This window comes from Mytilus trossulus, chromosome 3 (genome assembly GCF_036588685.1).
Source record: "Mytilus trossulus isolate FHL-02 chromosome 3, PNRI_Mtr1.1.1.hap1, whole genome shotgun sequence".
Lineage (NCBI taxonomy): Eukaryota > Metazoa > Mollusca > Bivalvia > Mytilida > Mytilidae > Mytilus > Mytilus trossulus.
The window spans coordinates 66,450,025-66,474,059 of NC_086375.1; the positions used below are offsets into that span (position 1 = coordinate 66,450,025).

The 24,035-nt window shown below is 31.7% G+C and overlaps 2 protein-coding genes across 4 annotated transcripts in view; one reads left to right on the forward strand and one right to left on the reverse strand.

Annotated features, from left to right (window-relative positions):
- Window positions 1-567: 567 nt before the first annotated feature.
- LOC134709653 (adrenocorticotropic hormone receptor-like) lies at window positions 568-13,484 on the forward strand. The gene is made up of 2 exons (XM_063569805.1): window positions 568-640; window positions 12,190-13,484. The coding sequence occupies exon 2, from the start codon at window positions 12,217-12,219 to the stop codon at window positions 13,258-13,260; it is 1,044 nt and encodes a 347-aa protein (XP_063425875.1). The 5' UTR covers window positions 568-640; window positions 12,190-12,216; the 3' UTR covers window positions 13,261-13,484.
- Window positions 13,485-14,537: 1,053 nt separating this feature from the next.
- The window catches only part of LOC134712174 (RNA polymerase II-associated protein 1-like), a 34,430-nt gene continuing 24,932 nt past the window's right edge, over window positions 14,538-24,035 (reverse strand). For all 3 annotated transcript variants that reach the window (XM_063573439.1, XM_063573440.1, XM_063573441.1), the window contains exons 23-31: window positions 23,607-23,753; window positions 23,201-23,334; window positions 21,297-21,497; window positions 20,796-20,921; window positions 19,790-19,947; window positions 19,175-19,307; window positions 18,287-18,452; window positions 15,648-15,872; window positions 14,538-14,972 (exon numbers count right to left, since the gene is read on the reverse strand). In XM_063573439.1, the coding sequence (XP_063429509.1) occupies window positions 14,850-14,972; window positions 15,648-15,872; window positions 18,287-18,452; window positions 19,175-19,307; window positions 19,790-19,947; window positions 20,796-20,921; window positions 21,297-21,497; window positions 23,201-23,334; window positions 23,607-23,753 (1,413 nt within the window). In that variant the 3' untranslated portion in view covers window positions 14,538-14,849. The remainder of the gene's footprint in view (window positions 14,973-15,647; window positions 15,873-18,286; window positions 18,453-19,174; window positions 19,308-19,789; window positions 19,948-20,795; window positions 20,922-21,296; window positions 21,498-23,200; window positions 23,335-23,606; window positions 23,754-24,035) is intronic.

Here is a 24,035-nt window from a genome sequence, read left to right on the forward strand (position 1 = left end):
AATGATTCTAGACCTCTGACGTATGCCTCTGACTTATCGTAAAATCTGGTGGTAATTTCCCGAGAATTATTGGTATCAGAAACGAACCAAATATTTGTTGACATTGTTCTTATGATTCTAGACCTCTCATGCATGCCTTGGACTTATCGTAAAATGCTCTTAAACTCTCTAAACGCTCATCAGGCACCGGCATATCCCAAAAGTAGATTGCAGATAAAAGTACAAAGAAACTGCTTTTAATTTTGTTTTAAATATTACGATTTGCGTACATATTTTTACTGTTTAAGATCTTAACAGTGACTTGGGTAATATAGAGCTATGATCAACTAGATCAAAATGGAAATTTGAAATTAAATGTCATATTTTGAGTGAATGTACATTTCCTATAAATTATTATTGCCATAAAACATTTTTTTTATAATCTATATATGTTAAAAGGTTTTAAAGTGATGGAACTTCTCATCATACTAAAACTGTCCAAGCAATTGATTAATAACTTCAATATGAATTGTCCCTTGTGGAAACTAAATGTGATCACAGCTTGTTTATACCTTCAGCAATGGGATGCATTTATAAACTTTTAAAGCTATGATAATAATTCTGAACAACAGTCACGGGTCAGAATAGTTTCCACGTTAAGGTATAGTACTAATTTGTTGTTTATATTATGTAATATGTAAGTTCAGATATTGTTATCATAAAGATCCCTAGTAATTTTTTCCAAAATTTGTGACAGTTGTTTCAATTTTGCAACATGATTTAAGCGCTTAGTCTATTTACTACTTACATTGAGTTCGATAATGTTAAATATAACATTAAAGCATAAGACATTTCAAAGGACCAATAAGAGTATATGGATCGTATCCTCGATTTTTGTTTGTGAAACGAATTTGTTTTCGCTAAATCAATATATGACTAGTGAACAACAGTAAAATCATGTTGCCATAAATTGTGAGAATGAAATACCTCACTTCGTTTATTCAAATTGTGACCATCACAATACCAATTGTTCATCGCAATTTTTTTATTACCTGTGTAAAAAAAATTGTTTTTGTAAACACCATTGAGTTTATACAACTTTGACCTTCAAATATTCGGCTTTGAGCGTTCCTAATGAAGTGAAAACAAGAAAAGAGCTACGGACGCATGAAATGTATAAAGTCTTGTTTTCATTTTTCAATGTTGTTTCCACATATTGTCTTGAGCATATTTTCAAATTAAATGTAGAAAATGGTAGATTGAACATTGTTTAATAGCTACCAAAACCTCTCACATGTATGACAGTCTCATCAAATTCCATAATATTGACAACGATCCGTGAACAACGGAGGGATACTACTACTTTGGCTATTTATCACTAATGACCCTCTTTTGGTTATACTCTCCAAGACTTGCAGTCCACCAGCACCGGTATCGAATCGGCTTTAAAATGAGAATAAACACTTCATAAGTTATCTGCGTCCGGTATGATGCTTTCATGGGTTTTTCTTGGAGAAGTGGATTTATGACTATTAAACAGCGGTGTTATACTGTTGCCATTATTTACCTTCATCGCTTAAAACTTAAAAAAAATACGTGCGTGTATGGCATCATGTAACAATATATGCATGTGGTGAAGCCTTGGTAAATATATGAATACAAAGAATTAGAACATATGATTGATGTAAAATGTAACATTAGATTGTGAATAATGATAAATATCACAATATGAGGCTAGTTTGAGATTTCTCTAAAGCAGAAAACATAAGATACAATTAAAAACACAGCATTTCTGTGCTGACTTGAACATCAATTATATGGTTATTTTGATAAATTGCCTGTTACAAAACTATTATTTTTTCAAAAACCAAAGGATTTTCTTATCCCAGGAATAGATAACATTGGCCGTATTTGGCACAACTTTTTTTCCGGTTTGGCTTTGAAATTACTTTGATCTGAGCGTCACTGACGAGTTTTATGGAGACGAAACACGCGTCTGGCGTATTAAATTATAATCCTGGTACCTTTGATAACTATATACATATATCTGATAAACTTATAACTCGTAAACATTAAAAGAGGGACGAAAGATACCAAAGGGACAGTCAAACTCATAAATCTAAAACAAACCGACAACGCCATGGCTAAAAATGAAAAAGACAAACAGAAAAACAATAGTAAACATGACACAACATAGAAAACTAAAGAATAAATAACACGAACCCCACCAAAAACTAGGGGTGATCTCAGGTGCTCCGGAAGGGTAAGCAGATCCTGCTCCACATGTGGTGTGATTACAAATCCGGTAAATAGTCTAATTCGGTAGGTCACATTCATGAAAGGGAAGGGGATTGTATTTACGACGTAAGGAACATATCCGATATCATTTGTGAAACGGTTATTCCATAACGGTCAACCAACTCGTGATGGCGTCCGTAAAATTTACGAAGGGATGATTTCGACTTCACCATTTGGAACTCTTGGTTTAATAGCTTCCTTGTAAGCAGTAACCCTCTATCAAGAAATTCATGATAGGAAATGCAAGCACGGGAATATTGTATCAATTGGGAGATATATATACATTATCGCCCCTGATTAATGGCGGTTGGTGGAAAAATTCACTGGTAAAATATTCTGAGAATCCTGGGTTTTTTAACAGTTTCCATCATTTAAAATACACCAAATATTTATATCAGAGAGGAAGAAACACTAAGATAACTTCCGATCGATCAATTATATTTACAAACATTTATTTACGCTGATTTACGTGTGTGCACATATAACTATATAAACACGTGTTGACTACAAGCCGGTCATCATGGTAGATTTAGGCAAATTGAAAATTGACCTATCGATGGACAAAACCATTAATGACTATCCTCTTTCATCTCTCCCTTCAAAGCAAAACAAGAGGACTGGTAAAGCAAAATTAAGCCTTTTCGAGCAAATTGACCCAAACTTGTATGATGAACATGCTAAAATCATCACATTCTACACAAACCTTGACAGAATCCAACCATGGATAAAAACACTAGATATTTACTATTATGACAATCTTGGAAAGGAACCTGATTATGATATTGAATGGTATGACGAACCCAAAACATGGGAAAACCGAAACAACAGTGGAAATTCTGTGATGATTGAAGTATTAAAAAAGGGGGAACTTCAATTTAATATTACATTTTTTGTCACAACAGGAACAATAAGAGTACAAGGCAGTCATTATTATGAGTTTGTGGATATTCATTTTCCAATTCTGAAAGATATTCTTGATAAAGTTCTTACAAACATATCACAAACCAGTCCTACTAATACATGTATTTCACACGAATGTCATGATGACAATAACAATACACACATTAATGAATTATGCCCTGTTGACAAGGTCACTTGTGTATTACCTGACTCCCAGACTGGGTTAAAATCAGAACTGGTACAAGAAGATCAACCTCAAAAAGATGATTTTCAAAGGCTTGAATTAAATTTAGTTGACACGCTGGCTAAAATAGAACACAGTCACAATGAAAACTTCAGCAAAGTATTAACTGCTGTTAAACAATGCAATGATGATGTTCTAGTCTTGGGAAAAGGTAGAAAAGACGACAATGAGATATCAACATTACAATTAAAATATAAAACCGTACAAACAGAAAAACAGACTTTGGAAGTTAAATTAAAACACGAGCAAAGCAATATTATGTTAATTAAAGCTCAACATGAAGATCAAATGAAATGTCACAATCAAATACTGGAGGAGACTAGAGCAGAAATGAAAAAGGTATTAACTACTTTAAACTCTGAGATCGACTTTCTATCGGTAAGCCTACAAACCAAAAATGTAGAAATTGACAAACTAACTGATACTCTAAAACGACATACTCAACACTTGGAGAAATTACAAGAAGAAAATATCTCTCTCCGCTCCCAAATGATTTCTCGATTTGAAGATTTTCATCTTGTTAATGCAGACACGAAATATACTGACAAATCTAAACTTGACATTGATAACAAACCAACAATTATTTTAATTGGTACATCCAATACGTTTGGTATCAATGCAGAGAAGCTATCGCCATCATTTACAACCAATAAGGTTACTGCTTTCAATTTAGAAGAAACTAAACAAGCTATTTTGGAGATATCGGTATCGGATATAATTCCAAATCTAGTAGTGTTTCATTCCCTGACGAATGATTTGAAAATAAAATCACCACAGCAATGTGTAGAAGAAATACAAGATATTGTCAAGCTTGCACTTCAAAAATGGCAAAATAGTAGTTGCATCATCTCTCTTACTTCTCCTCGACTCGACAGTGTAATTTTCAACACAAATGGACAAATCATAAATGCCTTGTTGAAACAAATATATGATGACAATAAAAATGTTCTACTTGTTGATCATGGCAATATGTTGCGAAATGGAAACCCAATTGCAGAGCTACTAAGTGAAGATAAATTTCATCTCTCTGACTCTGGCGTGTCTCAGCTATCGGCAAACTTAAAGCGTGGAATACACACTGCCTTAAACATTCCCATGCCAAATTCAAGAGGTAGATCCAAATCGCGCAACACAAGAGGACGTGGACGTGGACGTGGCAGAGGTCATCATGAATAACTTGCTTTTTAATATTATACATATTACCATATCATTATGTTGACTTCCTTTAACATGTTTAAAGTCATTTACATATAATTTATATATACATGTACAACTTTATATATTTCTTCGTTTTTTTTGGGCTGATAAATTCATATTCTCATTTGAATAGATTTTTCAAATGAAACAGCCATTATGTGAAGAAGTCACACTATTACATGGTCATATATATGTAACCTCTGCTAGGTATAAAAGTTCGCCTTTTTTATTTTATTTCATTCATTTTTATTTTTAGTTTTCACATTTGAATCATACTTTTGATCTTGAATTAACCCAGGATATCAGGTTATTCAACCCAAATCAGTTTAATAGTTATTCAGTTAAAAGAGGATACATAGAAAAGAAATTATCTGTCATTATATCATAGACTATTTGTATTTAGAAAACCATTGTAAAAACTATCCTCTAAATAAATCTACTTATTTCAAATATTTACATTTCTGAATATTTTCCTTGTTGTCTCTTCCTTTTATTTAGAGACAAATTTTTATTATTTTTTTTTTTATAGATAGAAAATCTATTCTATTATTTATACCAGATTTAATTGTATCAACCAAAATGCCAAAATCAAACCAATCATCTGTAAAATTTGGTTATTGGAATATAGGTGGCTTATTTTCAAAGGGCATGAATAAAGCAGAGGATCCCCTTTTTCTGAAACATATAGAGAATTACGACATTGTTTTTTTAGTCGAAACTCATGTGGGATATAATTCTCAAATACACAATATTGGTAAATTTCATTATCATCCAATATGTAGAAAATTATCAAATAATAACCGTCATTTTGGGGGTATAGCAATTCTACAGAAAAGTCACGTTAAACCTCATGTCAAAATATTGATTAACAGTAATCCAGATTATCAATGGATTAAATTAGAAAAATTCTTTTTTGGATTTAAAAGTGACCTATTTATTTGTGTACTGTACAACCCCCCTGTTACGTCTAAATATACCCAAGAACTCTCTTCTGATGTTTTTGAATGCATAGAAAAAGATATCTTTCAGTATAAAAAAATGGGTGAAATTTTGTTATGTGGAGATTTTAATGCCAGAATAGGCTCTGAAAATGACTTTATAGTAAACGATGATTCAAAATTTACTCCAATTTTTGATACATACCCTACTGACAAAAACATTATGACAAGAAAAAGTCGAGACCAAAAAATTTATCAAAGAGGCAAAGAAGTTTTGGATTTTTGCATTAGTAAACAAATAAGAATTTTAAATGGCAGAGTTCTTGGTGATACATTTGGTAATTTTACTTGCTATACCCCCAACGGTGCAAGTGTGGTTGATTATGTTGCTGTGTCGGAAGAAATTCTTGAAAATGTACTGTATTTTAAAGTATCCAGATTTATTCCCACATTATCTGATTGTCATTGTAAACTTGAGTGGGAATTATCTGCAAAATATTGTGTTCCTGGAGAAAATGATATTCCAATCCAGTTGAAAAATATGACACCTAATTATATCTGGACTGACTGTTCAGCAATAAAATTTCAAGAAACACTTTCTTCAGATACACTACAAAACTACATACTAGAATTCAACAACAGCACAATTCAATTTACTCAGACATCAGTAGATGAAGCATCATCAAAACTTTCAAACATCTTTTTATCAGCAGCAAATCTATCACTTAAACGACCTTTAAAAAAACACACAAACAAACAAAAAAACAAAAAGTGGTTTGATGCAAGTTTACAACAAGCTCGAACTAACTTGCTTAATTATGGAAAAATTTATTCAAGATTTCCATATGATCCAATTATCAAAAATCACTTTTATAAACTGAATCGTGAATACTCCAAACTAAGGAAATATAAATACAAACAATACAAACAATCATTGATTAGTCAGCTGGACTCCTTGCACGAAGAGAATCCAAAACTGTATTGGAACTTAATTAATGAACTACAGGAAAAAAATGAAACTAAAAAAAAATGTGGAGTACAACCATCAACTTTGATATCACATTTCCAAAAGTTGTCACAACTGAAAGGTGAATTTCAAAGTAGATATACAGAGCTATGTGAAAAACTGAAACAGTTAGAAAACTCAAAATGTTTCAACGAGTTGGACTCCGTTATCACTGAGTCCGAAATATCCAAAGCCATTTCACACTTAAAATGCAATAAATCATCAGGCTTGGATAACATTAGTAATAATATGATAAAGAATGGACAGACTTTCCTTTTAAAAAGTTTTCAACAGATGTTTAATACTTGTCTGTCTTCAGGTATATACCCAACATCTTGGGCTGAAGGTTATATTACACCAATTTTTAAAAGCAACGATACAAGTGACCCTAACAATTATAGAGGAATAACAATAACAAGTGCAATTGGAAAGCTTTTTAATAGAATATTAAGTCTAAGACTGGACAAATTTCTTCAGGAACATAATATTATACATGATAGTCAAATTGGATTCACAAGGAAAGCCAGAACTGCAGATCATATGTTTATTTTAAACTGTCTTATTAACAAATATTGTAATTCAAAAGAAGGTAGACTGTTTGCCTGTTTTGTTGATTTTCAGAAGGCTTTTGATACTGTTATACATACAGGGATCAAGATTAAATTACTAGATATTGGGGCTGGGTCTTATTTTTATAACATTATTAAAAGTATGTATGAAATTAGCAAATCATGTGTCAAAATTCAAAATCAAGTAAGTGATTTTTTCCCATTAGATATTGGAGTCAAACAAGGTGACAACCTCAGTCCGAATTTATTCAAGATATTCATAAATGATTTGCCCAGATATTTGTCAGATACTAGAGACCCAGTTAATGTCAATGACAAAGATCTACATTGTTTAATGTATGCTGATGATATTGTTTTATTATCTACATCAGCTGAAGGACTACGAGAAAAGCTGGGAATGCTTGATAAATTTTGCAAAGATTGGTGTCTCAATGTGAATACTAATAAGACAAAGGTGCTGATTTTCAACAAGGCAGGCAGACATGTAAAACAGATATTCACATTTCAGAATATAAATCTGGAATGTGTTTCAAAATACAAATACCTAGGTTTATATTTAAGCTCATCTGGTTCATTCAGTTATGCTCAAAATGAACTATACAAAAAATCCCTGAAAGCTCATTTCAAATTAAGGAAAGATCTTTTATCACTTAATCCTGATGTAAAAACAAGTATTCATGTTTTTGACCACACTGTAAAACCTATTTTATTATATGGTAGCGAAATATGGGGGATGTTTAATTCTCTTTCCTCTAAATGTAAGAAGGAAGATATATCTTTTGAAAAATTATATTCAGGTTTACCCTGTGAGAAACTTCATATAAAATTTTGTAAATTTATACTTGGGGTACACAAGAAAACAACAAATGCTGCAGTGTTATCTGAACTTGGAAGATTTCCAATATATTTTAATATTATAAAAGGAATGTTATTGTACTGGTATAGATTAGAGAATTTAGGTGATAATTTTCCTCTATTAAAAGAGGCATATACACAATCAAAGACACTACATCACATGAATATAACATCATGGTATGGTTCAATAAATGTTGTTTTTAAAATACTTGGTATTGACTATACAAATGCCATAAATGCAACAAATAGATAAATTTTCAGACAGTAAACTGAAAACCTACCTTTTATATAAAACAAATTTTGGTTTTGAAAAATATCTAACATTGATCAAGAATTTTGAACTAAGAAGAAGTTTTACTAAATTACGTGTATCTTCTCATAGATTACAAATAGAATTAGGTAGATATCAGGGTATTCCCCGAATTAACAGAATATGTAATAAATGTTCTTCCAATACTGTCGAAGATGAGGCTCATTTTCTATTTGATTGTAACAAATTTGAGGATGATAGAAATTGTATGTTAGCTAGTATTGCACAATATAATTCTTATTTTAATCATATGAACAGTCAAAGCAAAATTATCTGGTTATTTAGTGTAGAAAATGTTGAGTTACTTAAAATAATATGTAATTTTATATACAAACATCTTCCTTAGTGAAGATTAGTTAAAGGAGATCTATGTGTGTATATACATTTGATTGGCCATAGAAAATTATATTCATCTGAATATCACAAACATACTAGCCGATTAAGAAAAAAATAAAATTGTTAAGATATATTATTTATTCAAATGTTCTCTTATATCCTTGAGGCATCGTCCCCTGGTATCAACTGCATTCAAGTTACCTATGATGCTTCCTTGTTTGCTTTTGATACAGGTAGGAAAGAGACATTTACACACATTTTACATGCCTATGGCCCATAAGGTATCGCCCCCTCGTGTCAGCTGCCTTTAGGAAACCATAATGCTTTCCTATTTGCTGCTGACACAGGATGAGTCATGGACATGTTTAATTTCTACTTTCTTTTTGGCTAATTATTATATATTTAATTGATCCAACTTTTTGTGTACTATACATATGTGGATATCTATTTTTCTTTTTTTCTTTTTGGGCTACTTGTTTGTTATCTATATCAACCACACTTGCAATAAAATGCATTAGTATTAAAAAAAAACATACTATAGATTCTTTATCTACGTATTCTTTAAGAACTTAAATAGTTCTCGTTTAACTTTCTTTTTTTTTATCTCATTGTTTGTATTGTATTATGAAAAAAATTATTGATGTTGTAATGTTTATGCCCTTTGGGGCCCATAATTGGAAAATAAAATATCTTATCTTATCTTATCTTATCTTATACCCCGTATGCAGGTGCTGCTGGAAAGTTGCTACTTAGAAATGGAAAGTTCACAATTGGAAAGCTGAATTCATCTCTTTTGTCGTAAAGTTTTGTCTTCAACCGACCCTCATTTTCAATTTCTAGAGGTAAGTCAAGATATGAAGCCGACTTAACTGTATCTGTAGTATCCTGTATCTCCAATTCGATGGGATAGATGCGTTCCACATAGTCACCAAATTTTGAATTGTTTAGTGAAAGAACGTCATCTATATAGCGGAAAGTAGAGTTAACGGATATTGCTTACTTCTTATCTTTCTTCCTAAGATGTTCCTGCATGACGTCAGCCTCATAATGATAAAAAAAAAACAAGTCGGCAAGTAGAGGGGCACAATTTGTTCCCATTGGGATGCCGACAGTCTGTTGACAAACACGTCCTCCGAACGTATCAAATATGTTGTCAATCAATAAATCAAGCATCTTGATAATATCGGTTTCAGAGAACTTTTTGTTTGGATCAGAATGATTCTTTACAAAGTAGGATTTATCCCTCCCTAAGACAAGATACTTGTATCTACGTTGGTCATTCTTTTTTATGAAGCAAAGTAATACCAACTCTTTTAATTTGTCTTTTAGTTTGGAATGTGGAATAGCATTTGGAAAACCCAGCAATATACCGTTGTTTGTAAGGACACTTATGTAGTTTAGGTATCCAATACAGTGATGGAAAATCCAGTTCTTCATCTTTGGTTGAAATACCAAAGGAACAAAGAACAGTTCTATGATTATCCAGTGTCATGAGGGTATATGTTGAGTTTCTAGGTGAATTGTCTATACCTACTTCGTTTATTAAGCAATTAATGTAATGACTTTTACAGACAAAAACGATGTTATTTGGGGCTTTGTCTGCGGGGACAACAACATATTTATCATGGAGGTCGGATAGGTGTTTAGCAACATTTGGGTCTTTAAGGTTACAATACACCATTAGATTTTATGGGCGCAGCCATTTTATGAGCATAACATGGTATTCAGAATTAAGAGTATGGCGAATCCTGATTGGTCGATATGTGCTCCCGTTATTTTTTATTTTTAGAGACTTCGTGCACTCTGCTTTATACCAAAGGCAAAATAAAAATTATTCCGTAGCCCTAAAGGCACTGAGATGACTTTTCAACGCTAGGACAAGACCCGTATTTTTAAGGGCAAAATTGATAGGCATGGGAGATAAGTACAAAATACGCTAAGAAAAGCAACGCGACCCTATATTTTTTAGACCAAAACATACTGTCCTAATATCTTTTCTTTGATTCTAGCAAGGTTTCGTTAAGAAAATCAACTTTCTAAAGTCTGTATCTAGAAAAAGGCTACCATTGTCGCCTATTGGAGACATTAATTGTTTATTTCAATCTTAAAGATTGACGTTGCGTGGGCATTGATGGACCATTCAGTTTCTTAATTCTGATTTGTATTAACGACCTCACTGCCTTAATCCATTCGGATAGAGTGTCTTCGTCTTTCTTCTCGCGCTTAGCCCATTGCCTGGCATAATCCTCGACTGAATCCATTAAAATTTTAAAGTTGTATTTCCAATTGATGGATTTAGGCTCACGATATTTCGGACCTTTCGATAACACATTTCGTAGAGAAATGTTATTAACAATGTTAAGGTCACCGGTAATAACGTGGCCAGCAGGATTATATGTGAATTGGGAACTAGCACAAGTGCAATCAGGAGGTTTAGACTTGAAGTCGTCAATATCGAGATCCTGCAAAACGCATTTGTAATTGAAAATTTTAGTTGCAATAGGTTTGGTATAGGTATAAGAAATTATTGGTACAGACTGGTCTTTGAAATAAGAAGGTAATTTCGATTGAACTAATTTATGATGAAGGATATTGCCTAGGTTGACGCCATCGAGACCTAGAAAGATTTAGAAAAGATATTTTCTGTTTTTCATCTTTTCCAATGCGAACTGGCTTGAAAAGTCTGTGACTAGCAATATCCGAAATTATAGCTTGAATTTTATATTGGTTTGAATGAGGGTTTGTAACAGTAGATTCCAAACATAAATTGAACAGAGAATGGAGTTTTGAAAGGGGTAATGAATAAAGTTTCGAGCGAATGTGATGAATACCTAACGGTTTTTGTACGAATGGCAGCAAGTCATTAATAGAGACATCATGCAGAGAAGGTGATGTATAATGACGATGGCCATGACTGCGTCTACGTCGAGGAGTCGAGTTGAAAATATTCATCACATTCACCGAGTTAACTGCAGGGTGTAATTTCAAGTTTCAATTACTTAGTCAGGAATATGAATGTTTTTCTCCATTCGTTTGATGCGTTTGAGCTTTTGATTTGCCATTTTATTAGGAACTTTCCGTTTAGAATGTCCCTAGGAGTTCAGTCTTTTTGTAGTTTTACTTTTTTCATACATTTAGATATTTGAATTCAATAGGCCAAAATTATACCTTTTTATATATTTTTTTGGACTGAATGGCTACTATCATGATATCTGCATCAAAACCTTAAACATCGAGAGAATAAACTAAAACATTATCCATAGAAAGCTGTGTATAAGTAGCTAGCTGATTTCTATGAACGCTTTTTTTAAATTCTACTGAAAAGTTTGTGTTTTTTTCACTTCTAAAGCTATGTTTTATTTTCCAATTTTGTTCAAGCATCAGAAAATGCCTGTACAAGTCAAGAATTTGACAGTTGTCATTCATTCGTTTGATGTGTTTGAGCTTTTGATTTTGTCATTTGATAAAGGACATTCTGTTTTGAATTTTCCTCGGCGTTCAGTATTTTTGTGATTTAACTTTTTAATATGTATTATACAACTTTACTCTTTTTTTAGGTATTGACGGTCGTATTGCAGATTGAAATGATCCATTTTAATAACACCACAGAAAACAACACTTATGGAAACGTGAGCGATGAAAAGACACTGTCTAAAGTCTTCCGTGTTGACTCTTACTGTGTTCCAATAGCCACTATTTTAAGTGTGATTTCAATTGTCGGACTAGTGACGAATTTTATAGTTATTGTGACTATTGCCAGTGACAGAAAACTTCATCAACCTACGTTTGTTGTCATCTGTTCCCTTGCGGTGGCAGATTTTTTGTTTTTGTTTACACGATATCCTAGATACATTATACAATGCTTTTTTACTGCAAAATTTTCAGTAGAACTTTTAAGAGCCATTAAAATGATTCTAGATTTTAGTGGCTTTCTTGCTGGGATAGCATCGATTGTTCATATTGTTTTCATATCAGTTCTTAGATATTTCATAATAGTTCATCCGTTTAGAAGTTATGTTCTTCTTACAAATCTACGTGTTATTTTGATGACATTTGTGATATGGACATTAAGTGCAGGAATCGCTATTTTATATACATTTGCTGTACTCATAAACGGATCTAAAGACCCTAGACTTCGAGAAACTACAAACCTCGTTTTAACAATTTTATTTTCCCTCCTCCCTGTTCTTTTTATCACAACTTTGCATGTTTTGAAAGCAAATGTTCTCATTCAGTCTATTTCAAACTGTTCACAAACTGTACGGAGCATGTCACGTATTGTTACCATTGTTCTAACTAGTTTCATTATAACGACCACACCATCTAGTACAATTGACATAATGATCATATTTGGATACAACTACACTAAAACACAATGGTTTTCAATTACATCACAATTAGCAAAAATATTACTATTTCTAAATTTTACTGTAAACCCCTTCGTTTACTTTGTAAATTCAATTCAGTTTCGAAAAAGTATTAAAACACGTTTCGCAAGAATTAAACACAGTAGAGGTAGTTCTACACTTACAAGTCAAACAAATGCTTCGAATAATGAACGGTCCTCGTCTTACATATCTGGTTCAAGATCACAACAGGTACACATAGCAGAATCAACCAGAATTTGATTACACGGATAAATATTGATGTGAATATTCAAACACGATTTTCTTATACAAGAAAAGAAATCAGTTATGTAACCACTACAATTAGAACATAAACATGGTCATCTGTGACACAGGTATTCAATAAAAGCCAACCAACTTGTAATGACATCTGTTAATTATTCTTTTTTGGGGGGATATAAAATACTACATGTATTTTGGGGTTTGTTGTTGGTTGGGTTGCTGCCTCATTGACATTGATCCCACAACATGTTTTTTGTAAAAGACAAATATCAATTCTTTAATCTCTTACAAATCTCAAAATAGGCTAATTGACATAGGGAGATCTTTTGATATCTCATATTCAATGCTTTTTTACAAGTGTCACTTCCAATTCATAGGGAGATCTTTTGATATCTTAAATTCAATGCTTTTAACAAGTGTCAGATCTAATTGACATAGGGAGATCTTTGATACCTTTTATTAAATGCTTTATACAAGTGTAAGATCTAAATCATAGGGAGATCTTTGATACCTTTTATTCAATGCTTTGTTTACAAGTGTCATATCCAATTCATATGGAGATCTTTGATACCTTATTCAATGCTTTTTACAAGTGTCATATCTATTTCATAGGGAGATCTTTTGATATCTTATATTCAATGCTTTTTACAAGTGTCATATCTATTTCATTGGGAGAACTTTTGATATCTTATATTCAATGCTTTTTACAAGTGTCTCTTCCAATTCATAGGGAGATCTTTTGATATCTTATATTCAATGCTTTTTACAAGTGTCTCTTCCAATTCATAGAGAGAACTTTTGATATCTTATATTCAATGTTTTTTACAAGTGTCTCTTCCAATTCATAGGGAGATCTTTTGATATCTTATATTCAATGTTTTTTACAAGTGTCTCTTCCAATTCATAGGGAGATCTTTTGATATCTTATATTCAATGCTTTTTACAAGTGTCTCTTCCAATTCATAGAGAGAACTTTTGATATCTTATATTCAATGCTTTTTACAAGTGTCTCTTCCAATTCATAGGGAGATCTTTTGATATCTAATGCCTTTTTCAAGTGTCGGATCCAATTGAAGGTTTCAGTTAAACAGAGAGGGAGGTATTGTTGATTCATTTGTTTAGTTGATACTGCCTCATCTTATATATTATCTAGGAAGTTTTAGCAGAAAAAAAAAACATTGTGCATTTTGTTTTTTGTTGTTTTATACATGTATTATGAGAGTTCCTTATGACGAATAATCCAGATATATTTTACTTTGTTTGCAAAATATAAGATATCAGTTTTTCATGTTTTATTCATGACATTAAAAATCAGCAGACAATTCAAGTATCAGTTAAAGTGTTGCCTACTAAAAGTATGCATGAAACACATTTTACTAAAAAAGATTTCAGTCTTATATATGGCACATACAAACTAATGCTTTACTGACGAGAAAATATTCTTCAATATCAGTTAGTCTGCCAACTTTTCTAATAATAATGATTTATTCATTATACACTGTAAATTATTGTGAAGAAATCAGACACTCCTCAGACAGATGAAATGATATAACTTCTTTGGAAAACTGTCTCAAACATTTTGTCCAAAATTAGTTTCTCTGTACAGTGTCAAGCAACTGTTGTCTGATATCTGGTAATGATTGATAGAATTCCATTCCAAAATCCATAGTAACATCAGGTTGTTTGTAGTATAGAAGATGATGACATAATTCCTGAAAAATATATAGAACACTGTCATAACTACAATGCCCTTGATGTTAAATACATATAATAGCTTATAAATTTTTCAGTGTGTAAAAAAGAACAGGATTTAAGATTAGCTAGATTCCTTTTCTTAACCAATACTGTGGATTAATTAATATTTTTTGGATACAAATTTTTGTGAAACAAATTACAAGTCTTCTTATGATAGGGTTTGTTGCAGATTTTGGCAAAACCATGAAATTAAATTTTCCAAAAAATGCTGTTTTTTCTAAATCCACATAAAATTGGTATCCACAAAAATAAATGAATCCACAGTAACTCATCTTTTAATGGAGTCATTAAGAAATTGGAACAGTATATAAAAATAGAGAAAATATTTTTTCAAGTTGGTATACAAATGTTTTCTTTTCAAAATTAAAATCTGATGTCATTTACAATTTATATGTCAATTAAAAAAAACTGTTTTTGGTTAGGATAATAAGAATTTCTAGAATTTAAAAGCTGTTTGGGTGTGGTCAAATATATGTACTATAATAAATGTTCCTATTTACAACAGTGTTTGGTATTATGTAAAATCTCATCTAATGTGATGCCAAAAATCTCCAGTTTTTAAATGATGTTTTGTATCCCACATGAACTTTATTTGAAATTAGCAGAGGTACATGTAAGTATAACAGACCTACCTTGTATTCCCCTCTGATTGCCTCTTTCAGCATAGCATGTTTTAACTTAGTATGTTTACTATCCTGTGTGTAAATGAATCTATTCAAATGATGAACAGCAACCAAGTATAACACAGGGGCCCATCTGGGTCGTACTGTTAATGACAACAAACACTCATAATATAGTCTCATCATTTCTATGTTTGTCTCCTCTGGGTATAAATATCTCTCTATTGGAATCAACATCTGAAAGAAGGAAAATATTATCATTTTATTATACTATAAAATTGAGAATGGAAATGGGGAATGTGTCAAAGAGACAACAACTCAACCGTAGAAAAAAGCAACAGCAGAAGGTCACCAACAGGTCTTCAATGAAGCGAGAAATTTCTGCACCCGGAGGCATCCTTCAGCTGGCCCCTAAACAAATATATACTAGTTCAGTGATAATGAACGCCATACTAATTTCCAAATTGTACACAAGAAACTAAAATTAAAATAATACAAGACTAACAAAGGCCAGAGACTCCAGATTTGGGACAGGCGCAAAAATAGAGCGGTTAAACATGTTTGTGAGATCTCAACCCTCCCCCTATACCTCTAGCCAATGTAGAAAAGTAAACGCATAACAATACGCACATTAAAATTCAGTTCAAGAAAAGTCCGAGTCTGATGTCAGAAGAAGTAACCAAAGAAAATAAACAAAATGACAATAATACATAAATAACAACAGACTAATAGCAGTTAACTGCCATGCCAGCTTCAGACTTCAATTAAACTGACTGAAAGATTATGATTTCATCATATGAGCATCAGGCACAATCCTTCCTGTTAGGGGTTTAGTATCATACCATCATAAAATATATGAGAATAACATAACCCATGTCATGCCAACAACTGGTTTTTGAATAAATGTGTTTAGTTCCGACGCAAAGACCCTATTAGTGAATCAATATTAACGCTAAAATATGCAATCTTTAATGACCTGACAACAGTATCGTAACTATATCCCTTCTTAATAAGTCTATTCAAATTTATATGTTTACATTTTGCATTTTAATACCATTAGAATTTCTTTGACTGTTGTTGAATACTGATAGTATGGAAGTATTTACTGAAAATTTGTTTCTAGATTATTTACTGCAAACTAACTTATTTTCAGGACTTTGCAATAAGAAAAATAAGGTGCATTTAAAATGTCAAGAATATGTTTAACTTTGATCTTCCCTTATACATGTATAAAAATTTATAAAAAAGAAATTGAAGATCTCGAAAATAATTTGTCTAACTCTTCGTTGGCTAGAAATAACTTAAAACGAAATAAAATGTGCATGAAAATAACATGTACTATAAAATAAAACAAAAATCACATATATGTCTTTCAAAGAAGAGGGAAGTTACAGCAATATGAAATAACAAGAGGCTGTCACAACGACAGCAAACCTGATTTATTAGCATTTATTTGTGTCCTGGCAATATCACAAGAACCATTACTGATGATTGGTGAAAGTGAAAATCGTCAATATCAAATTTGACATCTATTTTGTCATCAGTATCAACATATTAAAATTTGAAAAGCTTAGATTGAATGGTTTGTGAGTAAATGCAACAACGTGAAAGGAAACACCATTTTACTATCTTTCAAAAACCATAACTCCTGAACGGTAAAAATCAAAATCGCCATTAATGAACTTGACCTCTATTTTGTCATCAGTAACAACATATTAAAATTTGAAAAGCTTTGGTTGAATGGTTTATGAGAAAATTCGAGGACAGGACTGGAAACGTCATTTTTCAATCTTTCAAGAACCATAACTCCTGAACGGTAAAAGTCAAAATCGTCATTATTGAACTTGACCTCCATTTAGTCATCAGTAACAACATATTAAAATTTGGGAAGCTGTTGGTAGAACAGTTCATGAGTAAATGCACGGAAACGACTGGAAACGCCATTTCACAATCTTTCAAGAACCATAACTACTGAACGGTAAAAGTCAAAATCATCATTATTGAACTTGACCTCTATTTTGTCAACAGTAACAACATATTAAAATTTGGTTGAACGGTTCATGAGTTAGTGCACGGACAACATTTGATTGCAGCCCGCCTGCCCGACCGCCGGTTCGCCCGCCGAGCATCCCCAAATCAATAACCGACATTTTTGTCACAAAAATCCGGTTAAAAATCAAATATATCTTTAATAGAAGAGGGAAGTTTATATTCTATTTTTTTTGCAGATCAATCTCATTTCCTTGATGATATTTGGAATTTAGTGAAACCACAATTGTCTTTGTGAAGATCAGTTATATAGCTTACTAAGTAGATCTCTGCATTTATATAAAACTTTACAGTAAAACATGATAATCATGTTATTATGTTTATTTCTTCAATGATCCTGCTCAGTTGAACAAAATGCAAATTTAAACCAGTTTTTCAGCAACAATTTTTAAAAACTGTGGATTCATTAATATCCGTCCGATACCAATTTTCCTGGATTTTGAGGGTCCAGGTGAATCACAAAATTAAATGTTCAACAATCAACAAATTTTCTAAAGGAAGGTATGCAGACTTGGCTAAAACCACAAATTAAATATCTAAGATTAAGCAAGTTTTCTTCAAACCACAAAATAAATGAATCCACAGTAACATTTATTTCGTACCTCTGTGATAGGCAAGTATAGGGTTCTCAGTATTCCCCTATGTTCTGTCCAGATGGACCTCCTTAATTCCAGACCATGTTGTTGTTGTAATGGAATCAGTACATAACAACCAAACAAAGAATCTCCAAATGACACAGCCTCAAACTGGTGAAGAACCGTGATGTAACTGAAATAATATGTTAAAATAAGATAACGAACATTTAACACACACAATTGAAAGTCAATACATTTGTAATTTGCTTTAAGATTTTCAAGTATATAACATAATTTTAATGAACCTTTTGCTTCTATTTTTTAATTAATAGTCTATGTAGTCATGTGATTTGTAGCCAAAAAACTTTATCATATAAAAAAGATGTGGTATGATTGTAAATGAGACAACTCTCCACAAGAAACCAAATAACACAGTAATTGACAACTATTGGTTATAACATATATACTTTACAAGCAGAATAAAACACTGCAATAAGTTCATCATCTGGTAGGAGATATAAGAGAATAACAAAATACTTGCTCTTATGGTGAGCAGAGTTAAGTATTATCTCTCACTAATTGACAGATTGCATAGCTTTTTGATTCAATTTGTTTATTTTCATATGTAAATACTTCTAAGTTGACTTCCAAATTATTTCTGATAAAGCACCAAGTTATATTCATTTAACAAAAAAACAATCATATTACAGGGAGATAACTCAGATGGATGTTTTAATCAATTTCTAACTGTAATGAAATATTAAGCTTCTCAATGATCAAAATATAATTTTGTCAAACTGTAAATATCCAAAGAAATTTTTCCGATAAATAGATATTTTGTTAACATTTTATGAAAATGAAATGAGCCAAATTATTTTTAGACAAGGTGTTTAATACATAATAACAAGAACTTACAAATCATAAAATGACAACAACCCAGGTATTTTTTCTTCAAAGTTCATCATATTTAGATTTACTGGTTTGGTATACTCTCTGAGGAAAGCTGCCAGATAACAATGGACAGTCTTGTCAAGAAACAAATCATTTCCTACAATATAATATGTATTTTGATTAATTTTACTTTTATAAATAAAAACACAATCATTTAATGAAGAAATGAAATGTATTTTGATTAACTAAAACATGATTATTAGGGTTTCCCTCCACCTCTTGCAATTCATTCAAAAGTCTGACTCATTGATTGTAATTTGTTTCATCAAATCAAACTGTTCAACTGGTCAGAAATTTTATTACACAGCTGAAGAACAACCAATGCACAATTTAAAGCTGGGTGAAAGAAATTTTAAAATCTGATTGAAAACATGTTTTCAACCATAGAAAATTCTAAATGTGTTTAACCCTTAGTTCTGGATGAAGAATACATTGCCCACTTTATTATAAGGGGACAACAATAGTCTGCTAGTGTTCCAACTCTATCTTTACTGAAGCCAACCAAATATTGCATGTAGTATATAAATGGCACTAGAAACCATTTCGAAATAGTTCCATCTCATTTTGAATTCTAATTACCTGTTAGAAATGTGCACATCAATCTGGATATTTTCAGTGTTATAGAGATGGTTGACATGACCTCAGCCTGATCCCTCTCTAGCAGGAAGATCCATTTTAGAACATTAGATATTGTATCAGTTTCTCCAACAGATAAAGCATTCTGTACCTCTGTTCCACTGTATTATAAAATGTATCAATGTAAGCTTAAATGAAACCACTGCCTCAACAAATCTTTTGAATCCCCCTTGGAGCAATTACCTTCAACCCCAATCCCAGCCTTTGCTTTGAAGTATGGAACCTTTAAATTTTAGAGAGATCCATACATTTAAAAACAAGTTGTTGTCTGGATACTAGAAAATTGCTTGGTTTTTTTTGGCCCTTTAACTAGTGGTATTAAACAAATGTGGTACAATTTCGGAGCAATTGAAATACTTATACACAAGTTTATATCCTGAAACCATAAAAATGCTTGTTTTGGGCCCCAAAACAGTTCCTAAACGGTGGGGACCACCATCCCCAAAATCAATCCCAACCTTTCTTTGAGGGTATTTAACCATATTTAAAAATTTCATAGAGATCCATTGACTTAAACTAAACTAATTGTCCAGAACCAAATGTGTTTTTGGACGCAGAGGACTTGGACGACATCAAGGCATTATACCAAAATAAATTTTGCGGTCCTATAAAAAACTTGGTCACATAATACCTCATAAGAATATATTTGAAAATAAATTATCAAGAATTGTAGACTCTGGGTAACTAAGATTACATACATTGATGGAAAACTTAGTTTTGGTTCACATCTCACTGACATTTACACTGATCTTTTCTTCATTAGTGGTGTTTTCTCATATATGTTTGTATGTTTGTGTATAACAAATTTGTATTGTCTTGATATCAATCCTATAATTTTGGATTTTAAACCAATAAAAATTACTTACTTACTTACTTACATGAGCACAAATAACATCTGCATCTTTTGTAAAATAATGCAAGAGTAGTAGATATATACTTTCCCACTTACACAGAGCTAAAATGATTGTATAAATAAATGAGTGGCATGTACATCCAGTCAGCAGGCAACAGGAACTCTTCTGTGCTGGAGGTTAGTAATTTCTGTACTTCAAGTGGATTCATATGAAACAAATGTCTGCAAAACATGACAATATTTTAGTTACACAACTTTTCTATTGAATATTTGTAAACCACAACTTTATTCTAAAATTTGAAGTTTCAATGAAGTTTTAAGTATTTTGTATTTTTTTCATCAATGCACTAAAGATTAGTCATGAAACTTTTAAATCAACTTTTCTTGAAGGGAAGATTACAAAATGTAATATAATTATTTTTACAGAAATAAGAAATCAAATAATAGATATTTGCAAAAGATAGATCTGTAATTCCAGCAGAAAAATAATAAATGGAAATGCAATAAAAGTTATCATTTATACGAACCAAAAAATCAAAGGATTCTAGTAGCTTGGTGTATAAAACCCTAGTTTTGGCATATGAAAAAGGTATGTACCTTGACACAAAAGCCTCTTTTTCAAAGTAACTGAAAGCTTTAATGTATGTAGCTCTAATACTAGGAAGCTGTGATCTGGCTGCTGATGTTAGTTGGGAACAGGTAAATGTAAACTCTTGTTGAGTAGCACTGCGTAGATGTGTGATGTCAGAGAGCCTTAAGCTCTCTAGTGATGTCAGGGCATCTGTTTCTGATTGGTTACTGTTTAATAAAAAAAAATGTTGAATCAAGTGAACTTTGATACATTGAAACATCATAATATACTATTTGCACAATCAAAATCATTCAGAAAATGCATTGCAAGTCATTAGACATTTACCATCAACTTATGATAAAATCAAAGGACATTTTGTGAAAAAGCTAAAATTAGTGATTCCAGTCAAAATCTTATTTATACAATATCAATATAAAAAAGGTTGAAGAAAATATTATGCATTTCAACAAATATGAACGATTCACATATTTCACTATAATACAAGAATGGTCTGCTTCTAGGTTGGGGGATTTTCTTGCTGTGTAGGCCCTTGGCTGTTTATTACTCTTTGGAAGGGTTGTTGTCTTTTTAACATTTTCCCTATTTCCATTCACAATTTTATGTCCACAAACCAAAAATGTAGCAATTTTAAGTCTACAAATACCACATCGTATTCAATATTTTAACTGATGCTAAAGTATGGGTCTCTTTTGGGTCTAGGCGTGACTCTGGATTGCCGATTTTTTTGTGAGCCTGATACGTGAAAGTCAAATTATTGTGCCGTGAAAATGGGAAATGAAGTCCAGCGGCCAGCGGGACGCGGGAAATTACAAAAAATTGAGAATTGCTTACGAACATGGTGTAAGAGGGATACCGGAATCTGACAAAACAGATCAGAAACCCCCAATGAGACCCCTAAAATATATCCAATTAATCTATTGATGCTCTAAACCATGTCTAATTTATTAACAGATGCTTAAAGATGTCAAACTTTCCAGGTGATGTATAATCCCAAATTTTCTTTAGGTGAAACTTGCTTATTTTTGCGTAATCATGGAACATGTTTCTCAAAGGTGTAAAGACAATCAAATCTTTAAAATATATGATTTTTTTTTTAGAATTCTTTCAATCTGTACTAATATTTGTTTCACATTTTAATTCATGTTACTTGCATATCCTAACTGCATTATGTCATATTTCCAAACATTTAACCAAATCTCTATGGCTTGAATATGTCCTCCTCTATATAAAAAAATATTAAGATTTATTTTTCCTTTTCTCTTCTTTAAAGTCATAAAAAACGAGTGACCGGTGAAAAATGATATTCTTCCAATTCTTGAACCAATGCGTACAAACATAATAAACTTAGTCTTCTGTGCACGAATTTATTATTTTTTTCATGTAAATTTCGTTTAATCGTCAATTTTTGTTTCAATCGGTCAGTGTTGTTGTGAAAATATGGCAGGTAATTAAAGTTCGTGTTTTGAAGCCGAAGTTTAACGATAGTCACCTGTTTGTCAACAATCGACAAAAAATAAACAAAAAAGCATGGAAGATAGCACGTGTTTAACATGTAAATTCAGTTAATAGTTTATTTTAAGGACATCCATGCGTATTGTGATCACCGAATTTTTACGAGATGGGTCACACTGAGGTCACTTTGCATACGGAAAATATGTCGGGGGAATAGCTTGCTGGAAGGAAGCAATTAAAATAAAGTAAACTTCTTCTAAATATGAATAAATTAAAGAATTTTCTTCAGAAAAAAGAATATGTACATAAGTTTTATAATGAAAACTATCCATTAAGTTATAAAAAACATATGCATTATTTTTTTTTATTTGAGGTTTCTTATGACTTTAAAAGTGTTTTGTGAAAATTCTTGTCTGAATTCTTTTGTTGTTATCCATTGATTATATTTTGTCTTTACCTCCATAATGTTGGTCTAAATAGTACTGTTGAGAACAAATCATGAGCAATGAATTCATCCCCATGATGTAACCTTGTCAGTAATTTCAAGGTTAAACATTGCAGAATACTGGCATCAAATAGTATGTCTTTATCCTGAAAAGAGTATAGCAAATTGTATTTCAAACTATTTACTCAATAATTAGATCTTTACATTTTTGTGATTTTCTCATTTTCTGCATTTTAAATATTGGTTCATCTATTTCATTTTGATTGCTGGCGAGTGGCAAATATGTTTTTTTCAAGTCATTTATTTACTTTGACATAAAATAACAACCTAGATGCTCAAAGTTTAGCCTAAATTTAAACCAATCTTTGCCAAAAGAAAATAAAAAAATCTATTTTAATATTAGTAGAAATATACATACCCACATTACTGCAAGTTTAAGATAATAATACTGTAACAGATTTTCAAATCTGGTAAAGTAGTTGCTATAGAGATGACCTTGTTTACTCCCAGCAACTTTTTTCATGTAGCTTGCAATATCAGCATCCTTCAGCACCAATGACAAAATCTGAAGAAAAAAAAATTAATAATTTAAAATCAGAGCTATACTAATCTAATGGTCCTCATTGTTTTCTAATCATTGATCACAATAACTACCAGGCAAACCTTTAAGGACATAAGTCTGGTAATTAATTATAACCTTTTGAATCAATGACAACATTACCTGCAACAATAAATCTAGCAATGGTAGTTAATTGTACCACTTATCTAGTTTTGTCAAACCAAAGAATTTACTGTCATAAACTTCTACTGTTAAACAAACTTGCAGCAATTTAAGATGCGAGAAGGT